Source organism: Diprion similis, chromosome 14 (genome assembly GCF_021155765.1).
Source record: "Diprion similis isolate iyDipSimi1 chromosome 14, iyDipSimi1.1, whole genome shotgun sequence".
Lineage (NCBI taxonomy): Eukaryota > Metazoa > Arthropoda > Insecta > Hymenoptera > Diprionidae > Diprion > Diprion similis.
This window is the reverse complement of record NC_060118.1, coordinates 11,398,052-11,416,075: the sequence shown is the minus strand read 5'-3', so window position 1 is coordinate 11,416,075 and position 18,024 is coordinate 11,398,052. Positions and strand designations below refer to the sequence as shown.

The 18,024-nt window shown below is 38.2% G+C and overlaps 3 protein-coding genes across 6 annotated transcripts; 1 reads left to right on the top strand and 2 right to left on the bottom strand.

The window, feature by feature from the left end:
- The first annotated feature begins 1,277 nt into the window (after positions 1–1,277).
- Positions 1,278–4,440, top strand: LOC124414752 (DNA-dependent metalloprotease dvc-1). Its single transcript, XM_046895811.1, has 6 exons — positions 1,278–1,620; positions 1,830–1,990; positions 2,076–2,184; positions 2,319–2,438; positions 2,597–4,198; positions 4,230–4,440. Exons 1-5 carry the CDS (start codon positions 1,525–1,527, stop codon positions 3,869–3,871), a joined length of 1,761 nt encoding a protein of 586 aa, XP_046751767.1. The 5' UTR covers positions 1,278–1,524; the 3' UTR covers positions 3,872–4,198; positions 4,230–4,440.
- LOC124414744 lies at positions 2,319–12,082 on the bottom strand. Of its 3 annotated transcripts, XR_006930066.1 has the most exons (24): positions 11,124–12,082; positions 10,698–10,936; positions 10,370–10,624; positions 10,128–10,286; positions 9,893–10,035; positions 9,614–9,761; positions 9,016–9,200; positions 8,611–8,930; positions 8,365–8,540; positions 8,068–8,285; positions 7,769–7,988; positions 7,490–7,688; positions 7,194–7,407; positions 6,956–7,104; positions 6,742–6,884; positions 6,525–6,658; positions 6,312–6,438; positions 6,041–6,229; positions 5,600–5,938; positions 5,260–5,527; positions 4,896–5,175; positions 4,764–4,802; positions 4,472–4,677; positions 2,319–2,421 (listed from the first exon to the last, which is right to left on the bottom strand). XR_006930066.1 is itself a non-coding variant. In XM_046895792.1 (23 exons), the coding sequence occupies exons 1-23, from the start codon at positions 11,134–11,136 to the stop codon at positions 4,527–4,529; spliced, it is 4,308 nt and encodes a 1,435-aa protein (XP_046751748.1). In that variant the 5' UTR covers positions 11,137–12,082; the 3' UTR covers positions 4,318–4,526. The 3 variants fall into 3 exon arrangements, 2 of the variants coding, with proteins under 2 accessions (XP_046751748.1, XP_046751750.1); XM_046895792.1 differs by lacking the exon at positions 2,319–2,421 and having other exon boundaries at positions 4,318–4,677; XM_046895794.1 differs by lacking the exon at positions 2,319–2,421 and having other exon boundaries at positions 4,523–4,677; positions 4,760–4,802.
- A 109-nt stretch (positions 12,083–12,191) lies between these two features.
- Positions 12,192–17,748, bottom strand: LOC124414747 (PAX3- and PAX7-binding protein 1). Of its 2 annotated transcripts, none has more exons than XM_046895798.1 (16): positions 17,126–17,748; positions 16,809–16,987; positions 16,012–16,171; positions 15,831–15,930; positions 15,584–15,741; positions 15,414–15,502; positions 15,105–15,304; positions 14,825–15,014; positions 14,244–14,367; positions 13,952–14,143; positions 13,638–13,837; positions 13,391–13,541; positions 13,087–13,282; positions 12,790–12,988; positions 12,566–12,684; positions 12,192–12,416 (listed from the first exon to the last, which is right to left on the bottom strand). In XM_046895798.1, the coding sequence occupies exons 1-16, from the start codon at positions 17,301–17,303 to the stop codon at positions 12,365–12,367; spliced, it is 2,487 nt and encodes an 828-aa protein (XP_046751754.1). In that variant the 5' UTR covers positions 17,304–17,748; the 3' UTR covers positions 12,192–12,364. The 2 variants fall into 2 exon arrangements, with proteins under 2 accessions (XP_046751754.1, XP_046751755.1); XM_046895799.1 differs by having other exon boundaries at positions 15,414–15,496.
- Positions 17,749–18,024: the final 276 nt, after the last annotated feature.

Below are 18,024 nucleotides of genomic sequence, written 5' to 3'. Positions count from 1 at the left end.
TATCGATCCCCAGGAAGAAATTTGGAAACGGATGCAACCGCTCACAGTTTTTTCTCACATAAGAAACAACGCCATAATCAACGACGCAATAAAATTTTCCTTTACAAAAACGTGTGTCTACGTGAGAGACGTGAACAGAAATCCGAGACACAATTCGCGCGAAGGTCACCTTCGGCAAGGTCCGTATTTCAGAATGTTAGAAAGAAAACGACAACGGAAGATTATCAGATCATTTTCTTGTCACAAAACCCTCACGATTATATGCAGCGTAGTAATTACACTCGATTCTAAGCTCATTTACACTTATTGTGTTGTAGCCGGCTGCCTAAACGGACTAGATCGTGAGTTAAACTAGCAAACAATGCAACTACGCACTTACTGAAATTCAGCCGCACAAAGAATAACAAACGACACCCGACGCAGTGAGTCGAAAATGTAAATCGCTACAAGCTGAAGTTGCACAAAAGAATGAAAAGAGACACGATAACTCACCTTCGATGTCCTCGGCTGTTTTTGTTTTAGTAACTCGGCTCTTTCTTGGATCACACGCTGCATGTCGCTCGTATATTATTCACTTTGAGTTTCGTGCACATTATACACTGATCGAATCACGACACACAGTCTTTTTTTTATTTAACCTTAAGGTATCGGTGCTTGTCCATATCCCGATTAGTCAAAGCCTGTACATGGCAATCCAAATTCTTGACTCACGACTCACGTAATTTCACTACGACTGCTCGGAAGCGACTGACACCGCGCTGCGCTCTCTGAAGAGATTCTCGAGCCGATTGGAAACGGCGTGCGAGCTGCGCGAAACGTGGTCAGATGTTCGAAAATTTGCCGTTGCGCACGGCGTCAGGCGTAAATTGAAATTCCCTGGCGAATTCCAGCTGATTAAAATATGTCGACCGAATATTTATCTAGTCTCATTCTTGAAATACAATTACTGGAAAAAGAGTCCTGCAACATGATTTTGATGAGACGAAGAGTTTCCGAGCTCTGAAAATCGCAAACAAAGGAAGGTTGACAACCCCTTTGAATTTTTTCAGTCGAAATTTGGCCGATTTTGAAAATTTATACTCAAATCAATTTTTTGATGCACTATATCGACGTAATTTTGCGAGAAGAATCGATTGCGGCCAATTCGAATACGCCATCGGCTGCTTCATCTCGCTTCTTTATTTTCTCCATTTTTTCCATTTTGTTGCCGCCGACGGCGTGGCGCTGGCGTCAATGTGACGCTCGTGAATATCCAGCCTAATTTCAGCCATATTAAAAATTTTGACTCGCGGCCACCTTCATGACGAATGGGACGTCAGTAGGGATGAGGGATATTTAAATGGATCTCGTTGTCAACACGTCGCGAGAAATCTTTTTTTTCGCCTTTAATGCTACGAATTGAATCTAACATCGTCGAGTGTCAGGCTTTTCAATTTCCGTTGAAAACGATTCCTCGATAGTGCCTGAAATGCTACTTTGAGATTTTATGATTCTGGGTGGGAGAACGACATTGCGAGGTTAGCAATGAATAACGCCGGCGACATAGCTTTAGCCCTGGAAATACACCAGAGGTTGAACAATAACGTCGGCGTCACGGAGAACGCGATTCTCCCAAAAAATGTAATTGAAAAATAAAATTTCCCCTCATTCTCGAAAATAGTTACATCGCATAATCATATTCAGCTACGCTCCTGTCGCTATGAACTGTCAGTTGTACACTCGGTGCAAATGGCTTGCCGCAAGGTGTACAGGAAAAATGTTTGACAGATAATCGAGCTGTATTATACATAAAATCAAATTTTATTATTGTTAACGTCTATTATTTTCAGGCGCAGGGAAAGGAGTACATTCCTAGAACTTTGGTAGATCACACTCTGGAGCTAATCGATCCAACTCCGAATATTTATACGTTGTTTGTCCAGTTCAATACCAGATATTTCTGGAATAAGCTGTTGCCTGTTGAGGTTAAATGGAGCAACAGAATGACGACGTGAGATTTTTCTTAACTCCGTAACCATTGACGTAAATTTTTCAACTGAAAATAACCAGAAACATCTTACTTCTTATTCTTACAGATGCGCCGGCGTGTGTTCGTTCCACCCACGAAATAAACAGTGTGTTATTACATTGAGCGCACCTCTTCTCAAGTTACGGCCTAGGAAAGACCTTGTTGAAACACTTCTGGTGAGATATAGGACTTAGATTTACTTGATTTATTTACTATGGTAACCAGATGAAGATGCTCCGTTAACAACTTACCTTTCAATATTTCATCATCTGGAATCACGGCTCCACTTTATTTATCATTTATCTTTCAGCACGAAATGATTCACGGATATTTATTTCTCACAAACAATAACAGGGACAGGGATGGTCATGGTCCAGAGTTCCACAAACATATGTATCGGATAAATAAGGAAGCTGGAACAGACATAAGCGTATGTGGTACTAAAATTGTCCTCAGAAATTTTGACTGAGTAATTACTTGAATAACACGTAAAATTACGGAGAGAATTGTTTGTCAAATAATGGATGAATAGATGGTTTAGTTTCGCTAATTTACAAACATCGCGACTGACGTGAATTTTGATTTTAGGTATATCATGACTTCCACGATGAGGTGAGACTGTATCAACAGCATTGGTGGCGCTGCAATGGTCCCTGCCAAAAACGGGCCCCGTATTTTGGTACTGTAAGGCGTGCAATGAATCGAGCCCCTGGGCCAAACGATAACTGGTGGAACATGCACCAGCAGACATGCGGCGGACAATTTATAAAGGTCAAAGAGCCTCAGAAAGAACCAGCAAAAAGTAAAAAGCCTTCTGGAAAAAAACTTCCCGATATTCCAAAATCGAAAGATATCTCAGATTGGCTTACTAAACCTGACAAACCCAAAAACCATACACCTCTTAAGACAATCATACCGCCAAAGAAATCAACGAACGATCCCATTGTTTCTAAAACTGTTAGCAATGCTGTCCCATCATCAAGTAATCCATCTACATTTACGAAACTTGGGAATACTTCTAACAATATTCATGGATGGGGCACAGGAGGTCCTAGCTGTTCGGCAAATGTTCCAACGACGTCAAACGCTGGTACGAAGACTCCGAAATTTCGTTCAAACGGAGTTCTCGGCGGTTCTGGACGTGGAAAAAGCAATCTGCTGGATAAGTTTCCATTGTCAAAAGTAATCGAACCAAAAAAATCTACGAGTATAAAACCTGAATTAAAGAGTGGCACTGATATTGCAGTGAACAGTGAGATAGTTGATCTGTGCGAAACGCCAAACAAACGAAAAAGTACCAATCACATTACGACTGGCAACAAAATTCCAAAGACAGATGGTGACAAATTTCCAGAGAGAACAAAGTGTCCTGTGTGCGATAAACCTGTGAACATTTCGAAGCTTAACGATCATCTTGACGAATGTTTAATATCTGCCTCAGGCAGCGATCGGAATCACAGTACTCCAAAATCATCCAAATACTCAAATAACAATCTGCATGATTCGCCGCAAGCTAGTGAAATGAATATAAAATCTAGTCCTATTGTTATACACGATTCAAGTGGTTCCGACATCCTTCTGAGCCCGCCAATCATTGAAGGCAAGCGAAAGTGTCTCGTTTGCGACGAGTTTATTGATCCAGGTGTCACATTGAGCGATCATCTAGAAGCATGCATTGGGTCTGCCTTCACGGATGATTCCATTCCTGAATTCGAAGAAAACGACGAAACTACAAATGGTGACCGACCACAAGAAAAAAGTTTTCCCTGCCCCATTTGTATGAAGTTCATTAAGGAGAACGTTATGAACCAACATTTGGATACCTGCCTTAGCAAAGATCTGTTGAAAAACTATATAGAATAAAAGATTATATTCAATCAGGTACAAAGTCAGTACGAGTTTCTGCAAACAGATATTTAAAGCCTTGAAGTGTTCTTTTAGTCACATAAAAATTAAACTGATAATTTATAATTACTATTTCATCTACTCGTGATAATTGTATTCTTTGTTTTAATCGACATTGGTTATTTATGTTTTTTATTGTGCTTTAAGATTTCCGTCATTTTTTCTGTAGTTTTTATATTCGAGTTAATTTAATTGAATAGAAGGATGGCGTCAATTGTTATATAAATGAAGATCATTGGATTGGTAACTCTTAAGAAATACAGCTTCAAATACTATTGTTTAAATGTAACTTATTTTTCCATTTTCTTTTCTAAAGGTACATACACTATTATATAATAATAATAATTATTTTATGTTTAGTTTTGACCGTAGAATACAAAGTCAAAATAAATATTGTTACTTTTCTAAAATTTACTCATTAACCAGTCACGATTTTTTTTCATATTAAATCCTATAAGGTGTATAAAGTATTTACGAACATTTAATATTTAATCAATACTACTTCCTAATCTAGGTAATTTCTTCACTTACAAAATATTTTATCAAAATTATTTCTACCTTATTCATTGAAGTCAACATCCACGGTCGGAATCCCAACGTTTTAGCCAAGCATTCACGCTTCATTGGTACGTTTTGCGCAAAGACCGCATGAAAATTCTTGCACGTAGTCGGGGTAGAGTAAAACTATTTGCTCCGGTGTCCAGTACACAAATAAGGCGATGTCCATGTACACGAGTTCTACCATATTCTCACCCATTCTTATTCTAAAAAAAGATTATTTAGACGAGGATTTAATTGTTACTGTTCACAGTTATTCAATTTTACTAGTAGAAAAATATACGATACTAACTTTTTTCCGTTCATGTCGTTGAAAATATAGCTTCTTATTCTGAAAATACAGATAGTTTACATAAAAGATCAACGACGATTAGTTAATATTAGTCATAATTATTTTTAAAAAGTAGGTGAAATCGAAACTGACTCTTTTCCATTCGCATTTGTAGATACATAGTTTCGCTCGAATTGCAATTTCTCGCTGTGGTTGTAAACGGATTCATGGCCTCCCTCTGGAACAATCTTTATTCGATCACTACTGTCATATAGCGTCAAAGTTAAATTAGCGGAATCAGTCTTTGACGTAATTGCAAAGGTCGGTTTACTGCTGCGGCAATGTCCCAGTAATAAAGTTTCCTCATCTTGTGGGAACGGAACAGAAACGTTGTGTGTCGATCTCAAAAATCTAGTCGTCACCAGACAAGTACCTTAAAAAATAATGTTGTTGAAGCGCTCCGTTCTCGAATATGTCAATATCATTCAATATACACACAAAATCACGAATAACTTACTAAAGAAATTTCTCGATATAGGATTATCCCAATATTCGTGAGATCTTGTCCTCATTAAAATACTCTCTATAATACTGAGATTTTCTAATTCATACAACGGAAGCTGCACCTTGTTCACATACAACAGCGCTCTGTTCGATCCCTTCGGGAATATTGCGTTAATGAACAATTTATCTGATTGCGAAAGATCGGCTCTACTTTTGTCAAATTCCATCAAGTTATACGAAGTTCGTAACTCCAAAAGACCTTCTGAGAGGACTCCTGTTAGCTGTAAAGTTGTCATTTAATACAGCTGTCTATTTGAAATAATGTTTGATTAATGGAGCAGCCTTTAACTTACATTTTCGTACGTAACCACAGCGTTATACTCTCTTAAAGTGGACAATTCTTTGGATGCTTCATAACAGGCTTCGGTATAAGGAACAAAATTCTTCCCCAAAGATTCTTGCCGACATTTTTCGTAGGGCCAAACTTTCGACTTGCTCTCCGTTATTTGATCGTTGCTAAGTTTACCGCTTAAAATTACTTGCACCGATGAACCTTTATTGTTCATCTCATTCACATCACCACTTCCCCATGTGATATTCAATTCCATAGAAGAAATCCCACTCGGAGTATTATTCAACAGACTACGTCTCGAAGGCGTCGATGGAAGGAGACTTCCTGCAGATATATGCATCTGAAAAGGCACGCGGGTATGAGAAAGAATTACTTGAACGTGTATAATTGCTGAAAGAATTTGACCACTTAATATTATGTAGAATCTGAAGAAATAAAATACCAGCCAAGGTTTTCGCCCCTTTTCAGTTCTAGTTGCCTTTATTTGAACTCCATCAGCAAATGAGTTCAAAGTATTATGATTGATAATGATATTCCATTCTTGTAAGAAATCTTTGGATCCAATAAGTCCTCGGGTTAAAGAAATTCGCCTCTGCTTGCCAATTACGTCATTTACGTATTCTACTTTTACCTGAAAGCACCAGGAAATAGATATTCACGAGAACTTGCTCCGGCTGTATAGTATTAAAAATGGTTTTAGAATGAACTCGCACCTCGGTAGGTTGCAAATCATACAATTTTGCATGAGCTGCGATTCCACAGGTGCCTCCAGGTGGAACGTACGTGAAATAATCCATGAAGTGAAAGACCAAAATACCTGATTTCAGGGCTGGCCATATTCTGTTATTTAAAATTGAAATGCAATCAGTTCTTTCATGAATTTTTGCAATGATCGGAATTATTTACACTGCGCACGATGTACTTACTGATAGTTACTGCGATGAGATGATACTATATCATCCACCAAACGATGCGGTGAAACTCGAGAATCGCAATCAAATAACTTGATGTTTAATTGACTGCCGAGTTCTGGCGCCATTAGATCGAATGCCTTAAGCCCCTAATAATGAATTGCAATTTCTTAGTTATGTGTACAAGAAAACCAAACAGTTCCATCCCCCTAAAACAATTTTGATTTATTACCTCCAAGTTACTATTTGGATGGTTTCTTGGCGTGTAGATTGCCTCACAATTCGCACACATAGAACTCAGCTTAGAATTTACAAGGGGACCCCGAATGCTAGTTGAAGTCCTCACGTGAGCCGTAATACCAGTGGTTACGTGCTCTGAAAATAAAAAAATATTACCACCATTAGACACCTATAATAAATAGTTACTCAGATACCTTCCTCCTTACCGTTGGGAGTGATATACGAGAAGAACATTTTTCCAACGGTAATATTTATTGGAAGATAAGCATGGACGGATCGAGCTCTCTGAGCCACATGCCACAAGTCAGTCAGTGGATTATAAGTCTCGATACCTTCGACCCCGTGAGTTGAAGTCCTGGAAAATTGACGCGAATTTGAAGTAATGCAATCAACTTTTTCAACAATTGGTATAGAAACGATCGGAAAGTATAAAATGCGACGTACCGCAGTACGATGTGATTGTTACGACCGTGTGGTGTGTAGATAAAATCCCCTCTCATAGAAAACGTGGATGTTGCAGTTGCGAAAATTCTAGCGTTTGTTCCGAGATCAGTTACTTGCACAGATTCCATGGTCAGAGGAACGTTGATGCGTTGCTGATTGATGTGGAACGCCATATTTTGAAATATGTAGGCATATTCTGTGAGATCCATTAAAACTATAAAAATAAAACGATTTTTATAACAGTGACTACATTACAGGTTTGCTATAATGAATCTGCGACACCGGTCGTCACTCACACTTGTAGCCTTTCTTGATATTTGTTTCATTCAAATGTAAGCATAATACTGCTTTTCCTTGAATCTGTGCAATTATTTCTACATGTACTGGCTTATCCGGATTTTCTTTGATTTTGAACTGTTTCAAGACTTCCATTATATCCCCAGATTCCTTGATGGGTGCTATCTTTTCCAGTGCACTGTCCGCTTTAATGTATAGCTGCGAAAATAAAACGATTATCGTTCGTTCGCACGTTATGCGAATCAATATCCATTTGATCGAGCGAATGATCTACTCACAGCAAGTTGACTTGAGCTAATGCCTGCTCCGTGATTATTTAGCGATATGTAAGCTATCGTGGGAATATTTGAGACGGGGTTTCCGATTATAATAGTCTGAAGCATGGATCCAAAATGTCTGTAAGTATCCTGATAATCAATTACATAGTTTCCAGTAAGCAGAAGTTTTTTACTAGACGGTTTCCGAATCATACGTGTAAATTGCGCAGCCAGTTGTCCTCTGGAATTGATAATTCAAGCTCATACAAAGGTAAAATTGTTGAAGTATCAACAAATTCTGCAAAGTACTTATGTCTCACATGTGAGCGTAGCAAGGAAAGTTGGTTTGCTCCATCGACTTCAAACTTGTATAAAAAAAATTGTACAAATGTTGATCAGGCTCTCCTTGCATGTACCAGTAAAGGGATATCAATCGACTAAGCGACGGAGTTGATACTATTAGTAGAGTCATTGCTGCGACTCTTAATTCTAAGTGTTCCGTTCTGTTGACCAAAATTGGCCAATAAACTGGATGAATCTGTGAAAAAATGTAATGTGGGTATTCGAAGAAGTTTCATATAAGTGGTTGTAAAACGGAGAATGTTGTTTTTATGTACCACGTCGGGTCTGAGAGGAGCCGTAGGCAACGAAGCCCAAGCTGCAAGGAAACGCAGGTGTCGAGACTTTGTAGAATCACCACGAGCGATGGGCTCAAGAAACTCAACTACTTTGCCTAGTTGAATGTTGGACAGACCTTCAAGCCAGACCATTTTTTTCTCATACTGTCGGCTCTCTGGAAATAACAATAATTTCATATAGATCCATCGGTGAGCAAATTGCGTCTAACTATCATCGAAAAGTACCTGTAAACTTGTCCAGGTAAAGACGAACGTAGTCATCTAGCATTTCGTAGGGGCAATATAATAAGCAAGTTTTGTAAATAAGGGTTCCATACGTCAAGATTGCTGTATTCTGAACTTCAGAAGCAATACTGTCGGGCAGATTGAGTAGTGCTTGTAAATCTACGAGTAATTCGACGCCGGGTTTCCTTATGTGGAAAGGAAGATACGTTAGAAGTTGGACGGCGACAATACTCGAAACTTTTTTCTGTTGAATTAAGTCTAGGACAAAGAGCGCCGCATTTTTGCTTCCAACTTGAGGCAGTGCTTCCAGAAAAAGATTCCTATAAATATAATTTTAACATTTACCAATAGATAATTTTTTCTGGTCTTTCTCCCTCTCTCTCCTTTTACGCCACTGTGACTCACATTATAGTTTCTTCTTTGTAGCTCGTTCCAGATATTTGGTCATACAAATTTTGCAAATCCGTTCGCTCTAGCATCCCCATGTGATACAGAAGGTCGGATATTGTTGTGTTGTGTAAATTTTCCACCTCGACGTCGAGCCCTGGGTTTTCTAGACGTTGACTCAACTTTTCCAATAGTCTTTCTATCTGCAATTTGAATTATTATTTTCAATATATGTATGCCCTGTTAACCACATTTTATCAGTCACGTTCTAACGCATTCCATCGATTAAAGATTAAACGGCAGAAGAAAAATATGATAATAAAATCTCGGTTGCTATATTAAGATGACCTTACGATTTTTACACATTCTTCGATATGACTATCAAGCTTCAAGCTACTATTTATAGCTCAGCATGTATCTGACGTTACATGAGTCATAAAACCTATCATGCGTATATTGGACTTTCACATCTGTCGCTGTACTATTTGCGATGAGATTCATTGCTGCAAACTCACTCAATGATTTTTCGACGACATCTAAGTCTTCTCGTTTAATCAAATTGTCCATTTATAGAAATAAATTGTTGTTAGCTGTTCTGATGTATAGGTATACTTACAGGTCTTAATATTTCCGATTTGAAAGGAATATTCCTTAACATTGATACATCATCTTCTGGTAAATCATGATGCAGAGGATAAGTGTTCATAGGCTTTGTACGAATAACTTCCGTTACATTATTTATCGATAAGAGTCGAAAGATCTGTCTGCATGAGGGAAAAAACAATACTGGTATGAAAAGCGACGAATTGATAAAAATTTGGGTAGAAAGAGACTCAGATTTATAATTGGATTGAAAGAAAGGCTTTGAATATCATTAATTTCTCATATATCAAACCTTGCATAATGGAACTGAGCTTCACCAAGGCTCTGAAAGGGTTGTACCAATATGCCACCAGTTGCATTTACATACTCAATAGTATCTGCATCGTCACTCATTTTCACCTCGTAAAATCTCTCGCTGGATTTCATTACAGGATTCTAAATAAACAAGAATAGCGTGAACTTTTCGTTTTCGTTTTTCATACTCATGGAAATGGGGATTTTCTTTAGATCATGACTATCGTCATTACTTGGTCATTGTTAGGACAGCTCATCTCGGGCACATTGCTCCAAGTTCTGATTCCATGCCCTTTGCACGTTCTTGGATCAACAGATTTTAGAACGGATTTCTCGTCAGCACTCCGAGGCATTACAACATACTCGATGTTACACTCGCCGTAGTGATTGGTCTGAAAAATAATACCCATAGAACAAAGCTCGGGATTGATAAGCATCTGAAACTAATTACTCTTGATTAAACTTGTCGTTTCACCTCAACGGAGTGGAAAGCAGAGGTCACATCTTGGTGAATGTGAGAAATGTCCAACTGCAGAATACCTGCTATGCTTTGTTTAATATTGGTAGCCCAAGCAGGCTCTGTTTCCACACTTATATTTTCAACGCGGCCTAGGCGATACCACACCCTAAAAGGATTCAGCATTTCCAAGGCTTCATCGCTAATGTCGATTGATTCTGTACTATCTTCTTTTAGCTGTCCATTCCATGCGCTGGTTTTCAACGATTGCAGCTACAAGTACGGGTCAATGAAATTAATGATAATTGAAGGTGCGACGAGTAGTAAAATGGATAATTCTACAAACCTGCATTAAAACAGAGTCTTCCTGATCGGCTTGAATAACGAGTTTCCCATGAAAGCTCCAGACGGATTCGGCAGTGTCTGGTAAAAAAACACCAGTGCTGGAGGAGGCATTGTAAGAGTAGACGTATTCTTTGCCAGGTATAAATAATTTTTCACTCGTTCCTGTCACGCAGAGAGCACTCAGCACTGACAAAATAAGACCATGAGCATACAGGTTGACATATTTACTTGCACAAAGATCTGAAAATGAAGGTAAATTTATCACAGTTTAGAAAAAAATTCACCCACTTCTTCATGCTCTGGTGTGTAACTGTACGGTAAAAATAGTCTTTTGAAAAAATATTGAATTATCAGTGAAAACAATAATACTTATTCACAAATACGGTATAAATAAGAGATTATTATGTTCAGAAACCATTCGCTGTACCTGGGTGCTTCATGATGTGAGCGATGAGCAACACTACAGTACACTGGATTCATGGAAGTCGTGGAAGAGATGACCCTAAGCCCTGCTATCTCTGTACCCTGAGTATCTGTGTGCATACGTTCGATTCAAGGACGAGAATGTATGTGTTATCCCCTCAAATAGATTATCCTCAATCACATCGCCCGGCTTCCCTTTTAGTTTGTATCATCATATAATAATACAACGTATGTACGGTGAACACACTGCGAGGGCGAGTTTTCAGCTTTGTTATTACAGATCGGCGAGGTAGTGGATGTTACTAAAATCACTTTATTACAGCATATTATCATGGATAATGCGGTTGAATTTATTTACTGCCAGGTATCCACAGCATAATATTGCCTATTGCTACATCTCATATCCTGTAATAATCTTCCCCGTATGATTATGACAAATTATTCTCGATGGAACTAGTTTAAAAAAACTGATACTAGCATTACTTAATTTACCTATAGACGGTTTAATACTATTTAACACTACTATATAATAGGCAGAGTATTAGTCAGCTAGACCTCTGACCCAGCTGCTAGACATGTATACCTATAAACACGTATATACAAATGCATTCTTATCTTTTAACAGATAAGGACTATATCCTAAGTTCGTGCAGTTTTAAAAATAGATACTTTAAGGTTTTCGTCTGGTGGGTCAGTGTACATAGATGCAAGAATTCGACAACGCTATGCTACAAACATGCGTATCTAAAACTGAAAATTCACTGGGAAAATAAATCCAGACGTTTTAGGCAGATTGCATATCATCGATAATCAAATATCGTGATGGACCTGATATTTCGCCTATATTGCGTATTGTTTCAGGCATATCAATCATTGTAGAAGAGCGAATATTTATTTCCCAAATCAGTTTATTATTATTATTATCATTATCAATATTATGGATATTTACAAAACACGCGGAGAAGTCATTCCCGTTTGCGTTGTCCATTAGACTCGAACCGTTTACACTATTTCAATTTTGTATGGTTTGTGTGTCTATACTGAACCGTGTCTTCTCATGTTATTATATAGACGGGATCATACATGTTTGATCGAATAATTTTCTATTATTCAATATATTATAATAACTATACAAGATTGAATCCTGTTATAAAAAATTACAGTTAAAATTATTAATCTATCTATCAGATGTGATGAAACGTTGATTACTTGATTGAAACTTTCGAAAATTTCTGATTTTTTAAGCTATGAAGGTTTGATTATTTTGAGGATCGACTTAGAATATTCCCACGCCTCACTGTAACAAAATTTATAATCATATTTTACTTTTGTGATAATTTTTCGATCCTTATTTAATCTAGGCATGGCATTCATCTATCAATTGACACAAAATAATAAAGATATCTGTGTATTTTAGCGGAATTGTGATGGAAAACATCGACTTACTTATGACTTGGATTGGCCTGATCCAGTTGTTCACTAAGCTGAAGAATAAGGACAGCAAACATTTTCAGATGATCTATTGTTTCCCCCTGTAGCCAAGCCCGTGGAAGAGTGCTCATTATCTGTAGGAACAAAGTTTAGGGAAGGAATCAAAACATGTAGGATGAAAGGCGCAAATTTTTCCCAGAGTAAACCAAAATATCTCAATATGATACCGGAAATCGTACCATGTTAGCTTTGGTAAGGGCATCAACTGCGGACGACACTCTTAAACCAGCTAAAAGATACCGATTCAACAGTGATCCCAAAGCCAAGTTTTTCAACGGGGTATCTCCGATCAGTCCTTGCCAGCTAAGTAGATTGCGGAGCAGTTTAACTGCCATTGAGAATTGTCTTTGGAAAAATTGATGTTTAGTATCTAATAGCCTGTAAGAAATGACAAGAAAATATTAGTTTCCATTAACATATGGAACTACGGGCCAGAAATGCTTGAATTTTTGTACTATACAAACAAATTCACTTACTGCTTTGGGAATATTGGTATAAATACATCGTTTTCTACAGCTAGTTTCATCTTGTCTAAAATGGCTGTGAAGAGCGTAAGTAATGGTTTGCTTTGATCAGTGAGGTTCGGGTAATCTCTGATTAAACGGCTCACTGTGCCTACTAATCTCAGAGTCTGTGATGTCGACATGGGGTCCCAGATTTTTTCCACAATCACTGTCAAAGTGTGAGAAGAATTAGATAGATTTCAGACATCGAAGAAAATATTTCGTTATCATTTATGATTTATGATTTTTCACACAACAATTCAGAAATGATTCTTACGTGTAAGTTTCGGAAGAACAATTTTCTCCATTGCAAATGGGACCAGCCTGACATCAGGATCACTTTTTAAACTGTCTTCTGTTTCTTTGTAGTCCAGTGCATAGAGGAGCAACGTGTTGTACCACTTTGTTCTTTCCAAGTCAACGCTTTCCTGAAAAAGAATAAAGGGAATGGCAAAAATGTACTCCTGTTCGAAATAGTCATGTAGTCTGTGAAAAATTCGCCAAAATTAAAAGTAAGCTCTTACCATAATAGGATTCCAGGTAACAAGTTGCAGCCTTATAATTGGACATATAATCTTAGGTATGCAGAGAGGAACGTAAGCTTCGGTGTACGCGACCATGTCGGTCTCTCGCCATTGTTCTAATTTTGATAGAATTCCACGAACTGTACAAAATTCGTCAACAACGTCCGAAAATACATCGCTGCACTCATTGTCGATATCGTCTGTAAAAATTTTAAAAATATTATCATGTAAATAAAAATGATTTCTGACATTTGGATATGAATGAAAAATATTTTCAACTAGCAACTGTGATTGATAACATAAATTAAACTCACCTCTTTCTTGCTTAAATGCAAGATTTTGCTGCTCGGTAACTTCGTTGTCACTTGACATACCATCAATGTGTTTTGGTAAGGTTGAGGCTAATTCTCTGGCTCGTCTCCGACGAGCTCTTCTACCTTCCCTCTCTGTAGCTCGCCGGATTCTTGTTTCGTCTTCAAGACCTCTTCTAAGAGTTCCTTGATTCCCTGGAAAAAAAAGGTTCAACGTGCATTTCATGATCGTAAATATCGAGTTTTCTTTAGGTAATATATGATGATGAATGAACAGTAAGAAGAAATAACTGACTGGTGGCAGAAGTGATCTCTTCGGCTTGATCGCGGGTATCTTGCCTCCGCCTCTCCATCAGCTCCGCTGAACGTTCTCCGTAAAGATCTAGCCAGCGTGATTCCAATCCGATAACCAGAGGCAGCTAACAAAGAATACAGATGTTAGGTTTTGTTTAAAAACGGTTCACATACTTACCAGCCCTTAAATCTAGAATTAATTTTCTTAACAATAATCTCTGGGCAAATTGGAAAAAAAAAAAAAATTAGAAGTACATTTTGCATAATACAGAGAAGATCCAGACCCCTGGCAACGCAGGTTGACAGTTCACTACTCATATTAAGCGTGTTAATTGACGATCATAATTATTGTAACGATGCATCTCTTTCTTGAAGATAATTTCTTTGTTTTGTAAAGTGAATTTTCAAACCGTTCGAAATTATGTCAGAGATCAGAAATTGTTGCAGATAAAAAGAAGTAAATGCACGTGTCAATAAGTTATGAAATTCACTATGAGAACGTGTCTCTGTCCAACCACAGACACCGCATGTAATACCCCATTGCTCGAAGAAAAAAAAAAGCGTGACAGCGTATAAACCCACCTTCTCATCAAGACACTCTACCAAGTCAGTGACATACCCACGCAACTCTTGGTAATATCTGAAGCGCTGTGCAAGTTGTGGCGCTCGTGCTTCGCCTTCCTCCAGTTCCTTGTGAGTTTGTATCAATTCCTCGATTACCCGATCCCGATCTAGAAGATGACGTCTGCACACCTCTCGCAGACTCTCGAGCCTGGAATATATAAGAATGATGAAAACTTTCGGCATTCTTTGATTTTCAATCACAAGGCAATAGGTTCTCTGAATCATACTGTGTCATTACCTTCCACGCATTTTATTGGCGACTTCTTGCGGGGTAACAGGTACAACTTTTGTGGGATCCGGTGGATGTAAGGAAGGCGGAGGTGGCGGAGCAGGCATCATCGCCATTTCGAGAGGTAATCCTGGCGCAATTATTTGACCAACATTTATACCCATTGAATATTGTTGTTGAAGCATCGAATCTTGCTGGGCAGCAGCGATCTATCAAAGTAATGAAAAGAAGACGGCTTTGTTATACTGTGCTGGAAAAAAATTGACTAGATTCGTCAGGAATAATCTTCGGAAAAATGGTTTTCAAATTCATTGCTACCTGAGCTCCGGTAACACCTTTCCTTATTTGTTGTGCTTCCCATTCTTCTTCTTCGTTACCATGCTCACTTTCGTTATCTGAAACTGTACCTTTGAATAATCAGCATCATTGAACAACTGAGAAAACTTGACAAGTATATAGGTATATTCATTTAGTTAAAAGTGACCAACATTTCTCGCGAAGTTGAGAAGCGAAAAAAGCTTCCCGCCTTTTTTCTTTATCACGTGCGTCTGTATTTACTGTCATGTCGATGCGATCTTGAGAATCTTCATCATCGCTTCTGTCATGATCTTCTTCCCTGACGAGCCTGGATTTTCCTTTCTCTTCCCTTTAAGAAAAATAAAAATATATCAGTTTTGAATTAAATTCAGACTTAAAGAAAAAGAAACTTTCAAAGACTAGAACACCGCAATCTACCTCTGCTCCTCTATAGGTATGAATTCGCCACCTAATTCCCTTGCTTTTTGCCTACGCTTTCGTGCGGCGTGAATCATCGCAGCATCAGGTATGCAACCACCTAAAAGCGAATCAAAATAGTTATCGAGAGGAAAGAATAGCGAACAATTGGTCAAGGACTCAATTGACTTTCTCTGCTTACTCTCCAAAAGTATCTTCATGGTGTCAGCTCTGTCTGTATTTTTTCGAAATTTATGGCTACTCGCGTCATCTTCCTCCTCTTCGGACGTATAGTCATCTTTGCCAGCAACTAGGGCAGCTCTTCCATTCAATATCAGTGGATTGGTATTTTTTATTTTCACCTATCAAAGAATATAGAGATATTAAAGTTGGTGCTACACAAATCCTAGGAACTAACAATTCAGAGTACATGCTTGAAAGGTCTGAATTTAGGGATGATTTAATAATGGCACTGAATATTGGCTCGTGAAGGATAAGAGAATTATTTTGTTTCAAGGATCAAAAAACTTGGATTAGTCTTTGTACTTTTTTTTTATAATTATTTGGTGCAAGATCAAATCGTTTCTACCCCTGAAGTTCATTAACAGATTTTCGAAAGTCGAAATTGATAATGAGATCAAACATATTTTTACAGAACTTAAGTCAGAAGGTAGACTTTTTTTCCATTCTCCATCAATTCTGGTCCATGAATTTATTGGCATATTATTCTAGCTTGAGTAAAAGTAAAGCGGACAAACGATAGAAAATACGGAAGTTTTATGCCATACATCAATGCGAATCGTTGTGAAATCGTGTCGCATAAATTGCGACTGTGTAGTCCACAGAACTAAGAGCTTAAGACATTAAGAATGCAACTGAAGTTAAGATCTCAGCCCGTAGATATAATTGAACCAAGAATAGGAATAAATACAATTATATAGAGATGAATAAATTGCAGCGATACTAATAATATAATAAAACATCATAGAGATAGCTTACTACTAGATCGTCTGTCTTTATTTCTAAATCTTTTTCCTGCTTAACGGACATGTTCGCTTGCTCAGAGTCCACTTGCATTTTCTCTTCACCTTTCTTTTTTTTCCGCTCGTGGTCGAGCTGTTTCATCAGCTTTTTGCTTCTCGACGATTTCTTCACTTTAAATACTTCTCCTTCGTCGGCTGAAACATTAATCGACATTCAGACAACGGCTAAAACTTTAGCCTCGCTCTCTTATCTCGCAACATCCGTAACAATTTGGTACACGTGTTCCGATGACAATCTTGTAAGTTGGCAACGAATAAATATCAGTTACATACCTTCGTCAAGCTCCTCTCCGAAGCTGAGGAGCGTTTGTTTAGGTTTATCCTTCTTCTTGGGTTTAAATTTCGAGGATTGTGAATCCTCGTTAGAATCCATGCGGTTTTCGTTATCTTCGTCATCCTCGTTAAAGGGCCGCCGCCGAATGTTCCTTTTTGGTTTATTGAACAGCGACATTTTTTCTGATGAAGACTAGACGCCGTTTAGGATTACTCGCGCGCCAGCTAAACTGTCAAACTTTAACTCCAGGCTGTTACGTAATTGCGGGGAGTAATAACGGAATATATGCACATATACCGAGTCGCAGCTTATATGCAGCGGTGCGATACCAAGACTGAAGGTATTTCTTTAACACAAAAATCGCCAACACAAGAAATCAATGGAATATAGTTGCGATCGGATGGCAGGGGGCGGTGGATGAAGAAATTTAACCAAACAGCTGCGAGCTATGCCTTCTACAGAATTTATCAGCTAGCTATGCTAAATAGTCGATATGTTTTACGGTAAAACGTGCACCGAACATTCTTTTTTCTTATTTGATATCGGCATTTTTCGTCACCGAAATAACGAGTACACGGCCACTTGGAATAGCCGTACAAACACTCGTACAACTCATTAATTTTTTCCACATACTATACAATTCGCTATTCAGTACGTAGATAGGAAACTTGGTATATTCATTCGGCCTCTGGGTGGATTTTCAAGGGCAGCATAATACCGCGGCAGCAAGCAGCAAGACGCTGCGACAGCAACAACTCTAAAAGTAAATAAATATCTAAGAATTATACTCGCAAGAGTCAAAGGCGCAAGTGATATCGATAAGTTAACCTTGCAATTATGATTTTGGTAATTCGGTGCAATCGTTTGGAGAAAAGATGCAGTGATAGGTACACGTATT

What these genes read in the sequence shown, in the direction of transcription:
- LOC124414744 (XM_046895792.1), bottom strand. An exon ending in CTCCTCTCAGACCCGACGTG is followed by an intron (nt 8,286 to 8,364) that starts GTACATAAAAAC and finishes ATTTTTTCACAG; the next exon opens with ATTCATCCAGTTTATTGGCC. An exon ending in AACAATCACATCGTACTGCG is followed by an intron (nt 7,105 to 7,193) that starts GTACGTCGCATT and finishes TCAATTTTCCAG; the next exon opens with GACTTCAACTCACGGGGTCG.
- LOC124414747 (XM_046895798.1), bottom strand. Translation starts at nt 17,303, where the DNA reads ATGTCGCTGTTCAATAAACCAAAAAGGAACATTCGGCGGCGGCCCTTT. An exon ending in CATGAAGATACTTTTGGAGA is followed by an intron (nt 15,931 to 16,011) that starts GTAAGCAGAGAA and finishes ATTCGCTTTTAG; the next exon opens with GTGGTTGCATACCTGATGCT. An exon ending in TGCATTTAAGCAAGAAAGAG is followed by an intron (nt 13,838 to 13,951) that starts GTGAGTTTAATT and finishes AAATTTTTACAG; the next exon opens with ACGATATCGACAATGAGTGC.
- LOC124414752 (XM_046895811.1), top strand. Translation starts at nt 1,525, where the DNA reads ATGAATAACGCCGGCGACATAGCTTTAGCCCTGGAAATACACCAGAGG. An exon ending in ACGCGATTCTCCCAAAAAAT is followed by an intron (nt 1,621 to 1,829) that starts GTAATTGAAAAA and finishes TATTATTTTCAG; the next exon opens with GCGCAGGGAAAGGAGTACAT. An exon ending in TGGAGCAACAGAATGACGAC is followed by an intron (nt 1,991 to 2,075) that starts GTGAGATTTTTC and finishes TTATTCTTACAG; the next exon opens with ATGCGCCGGCGTGTGTTCGT.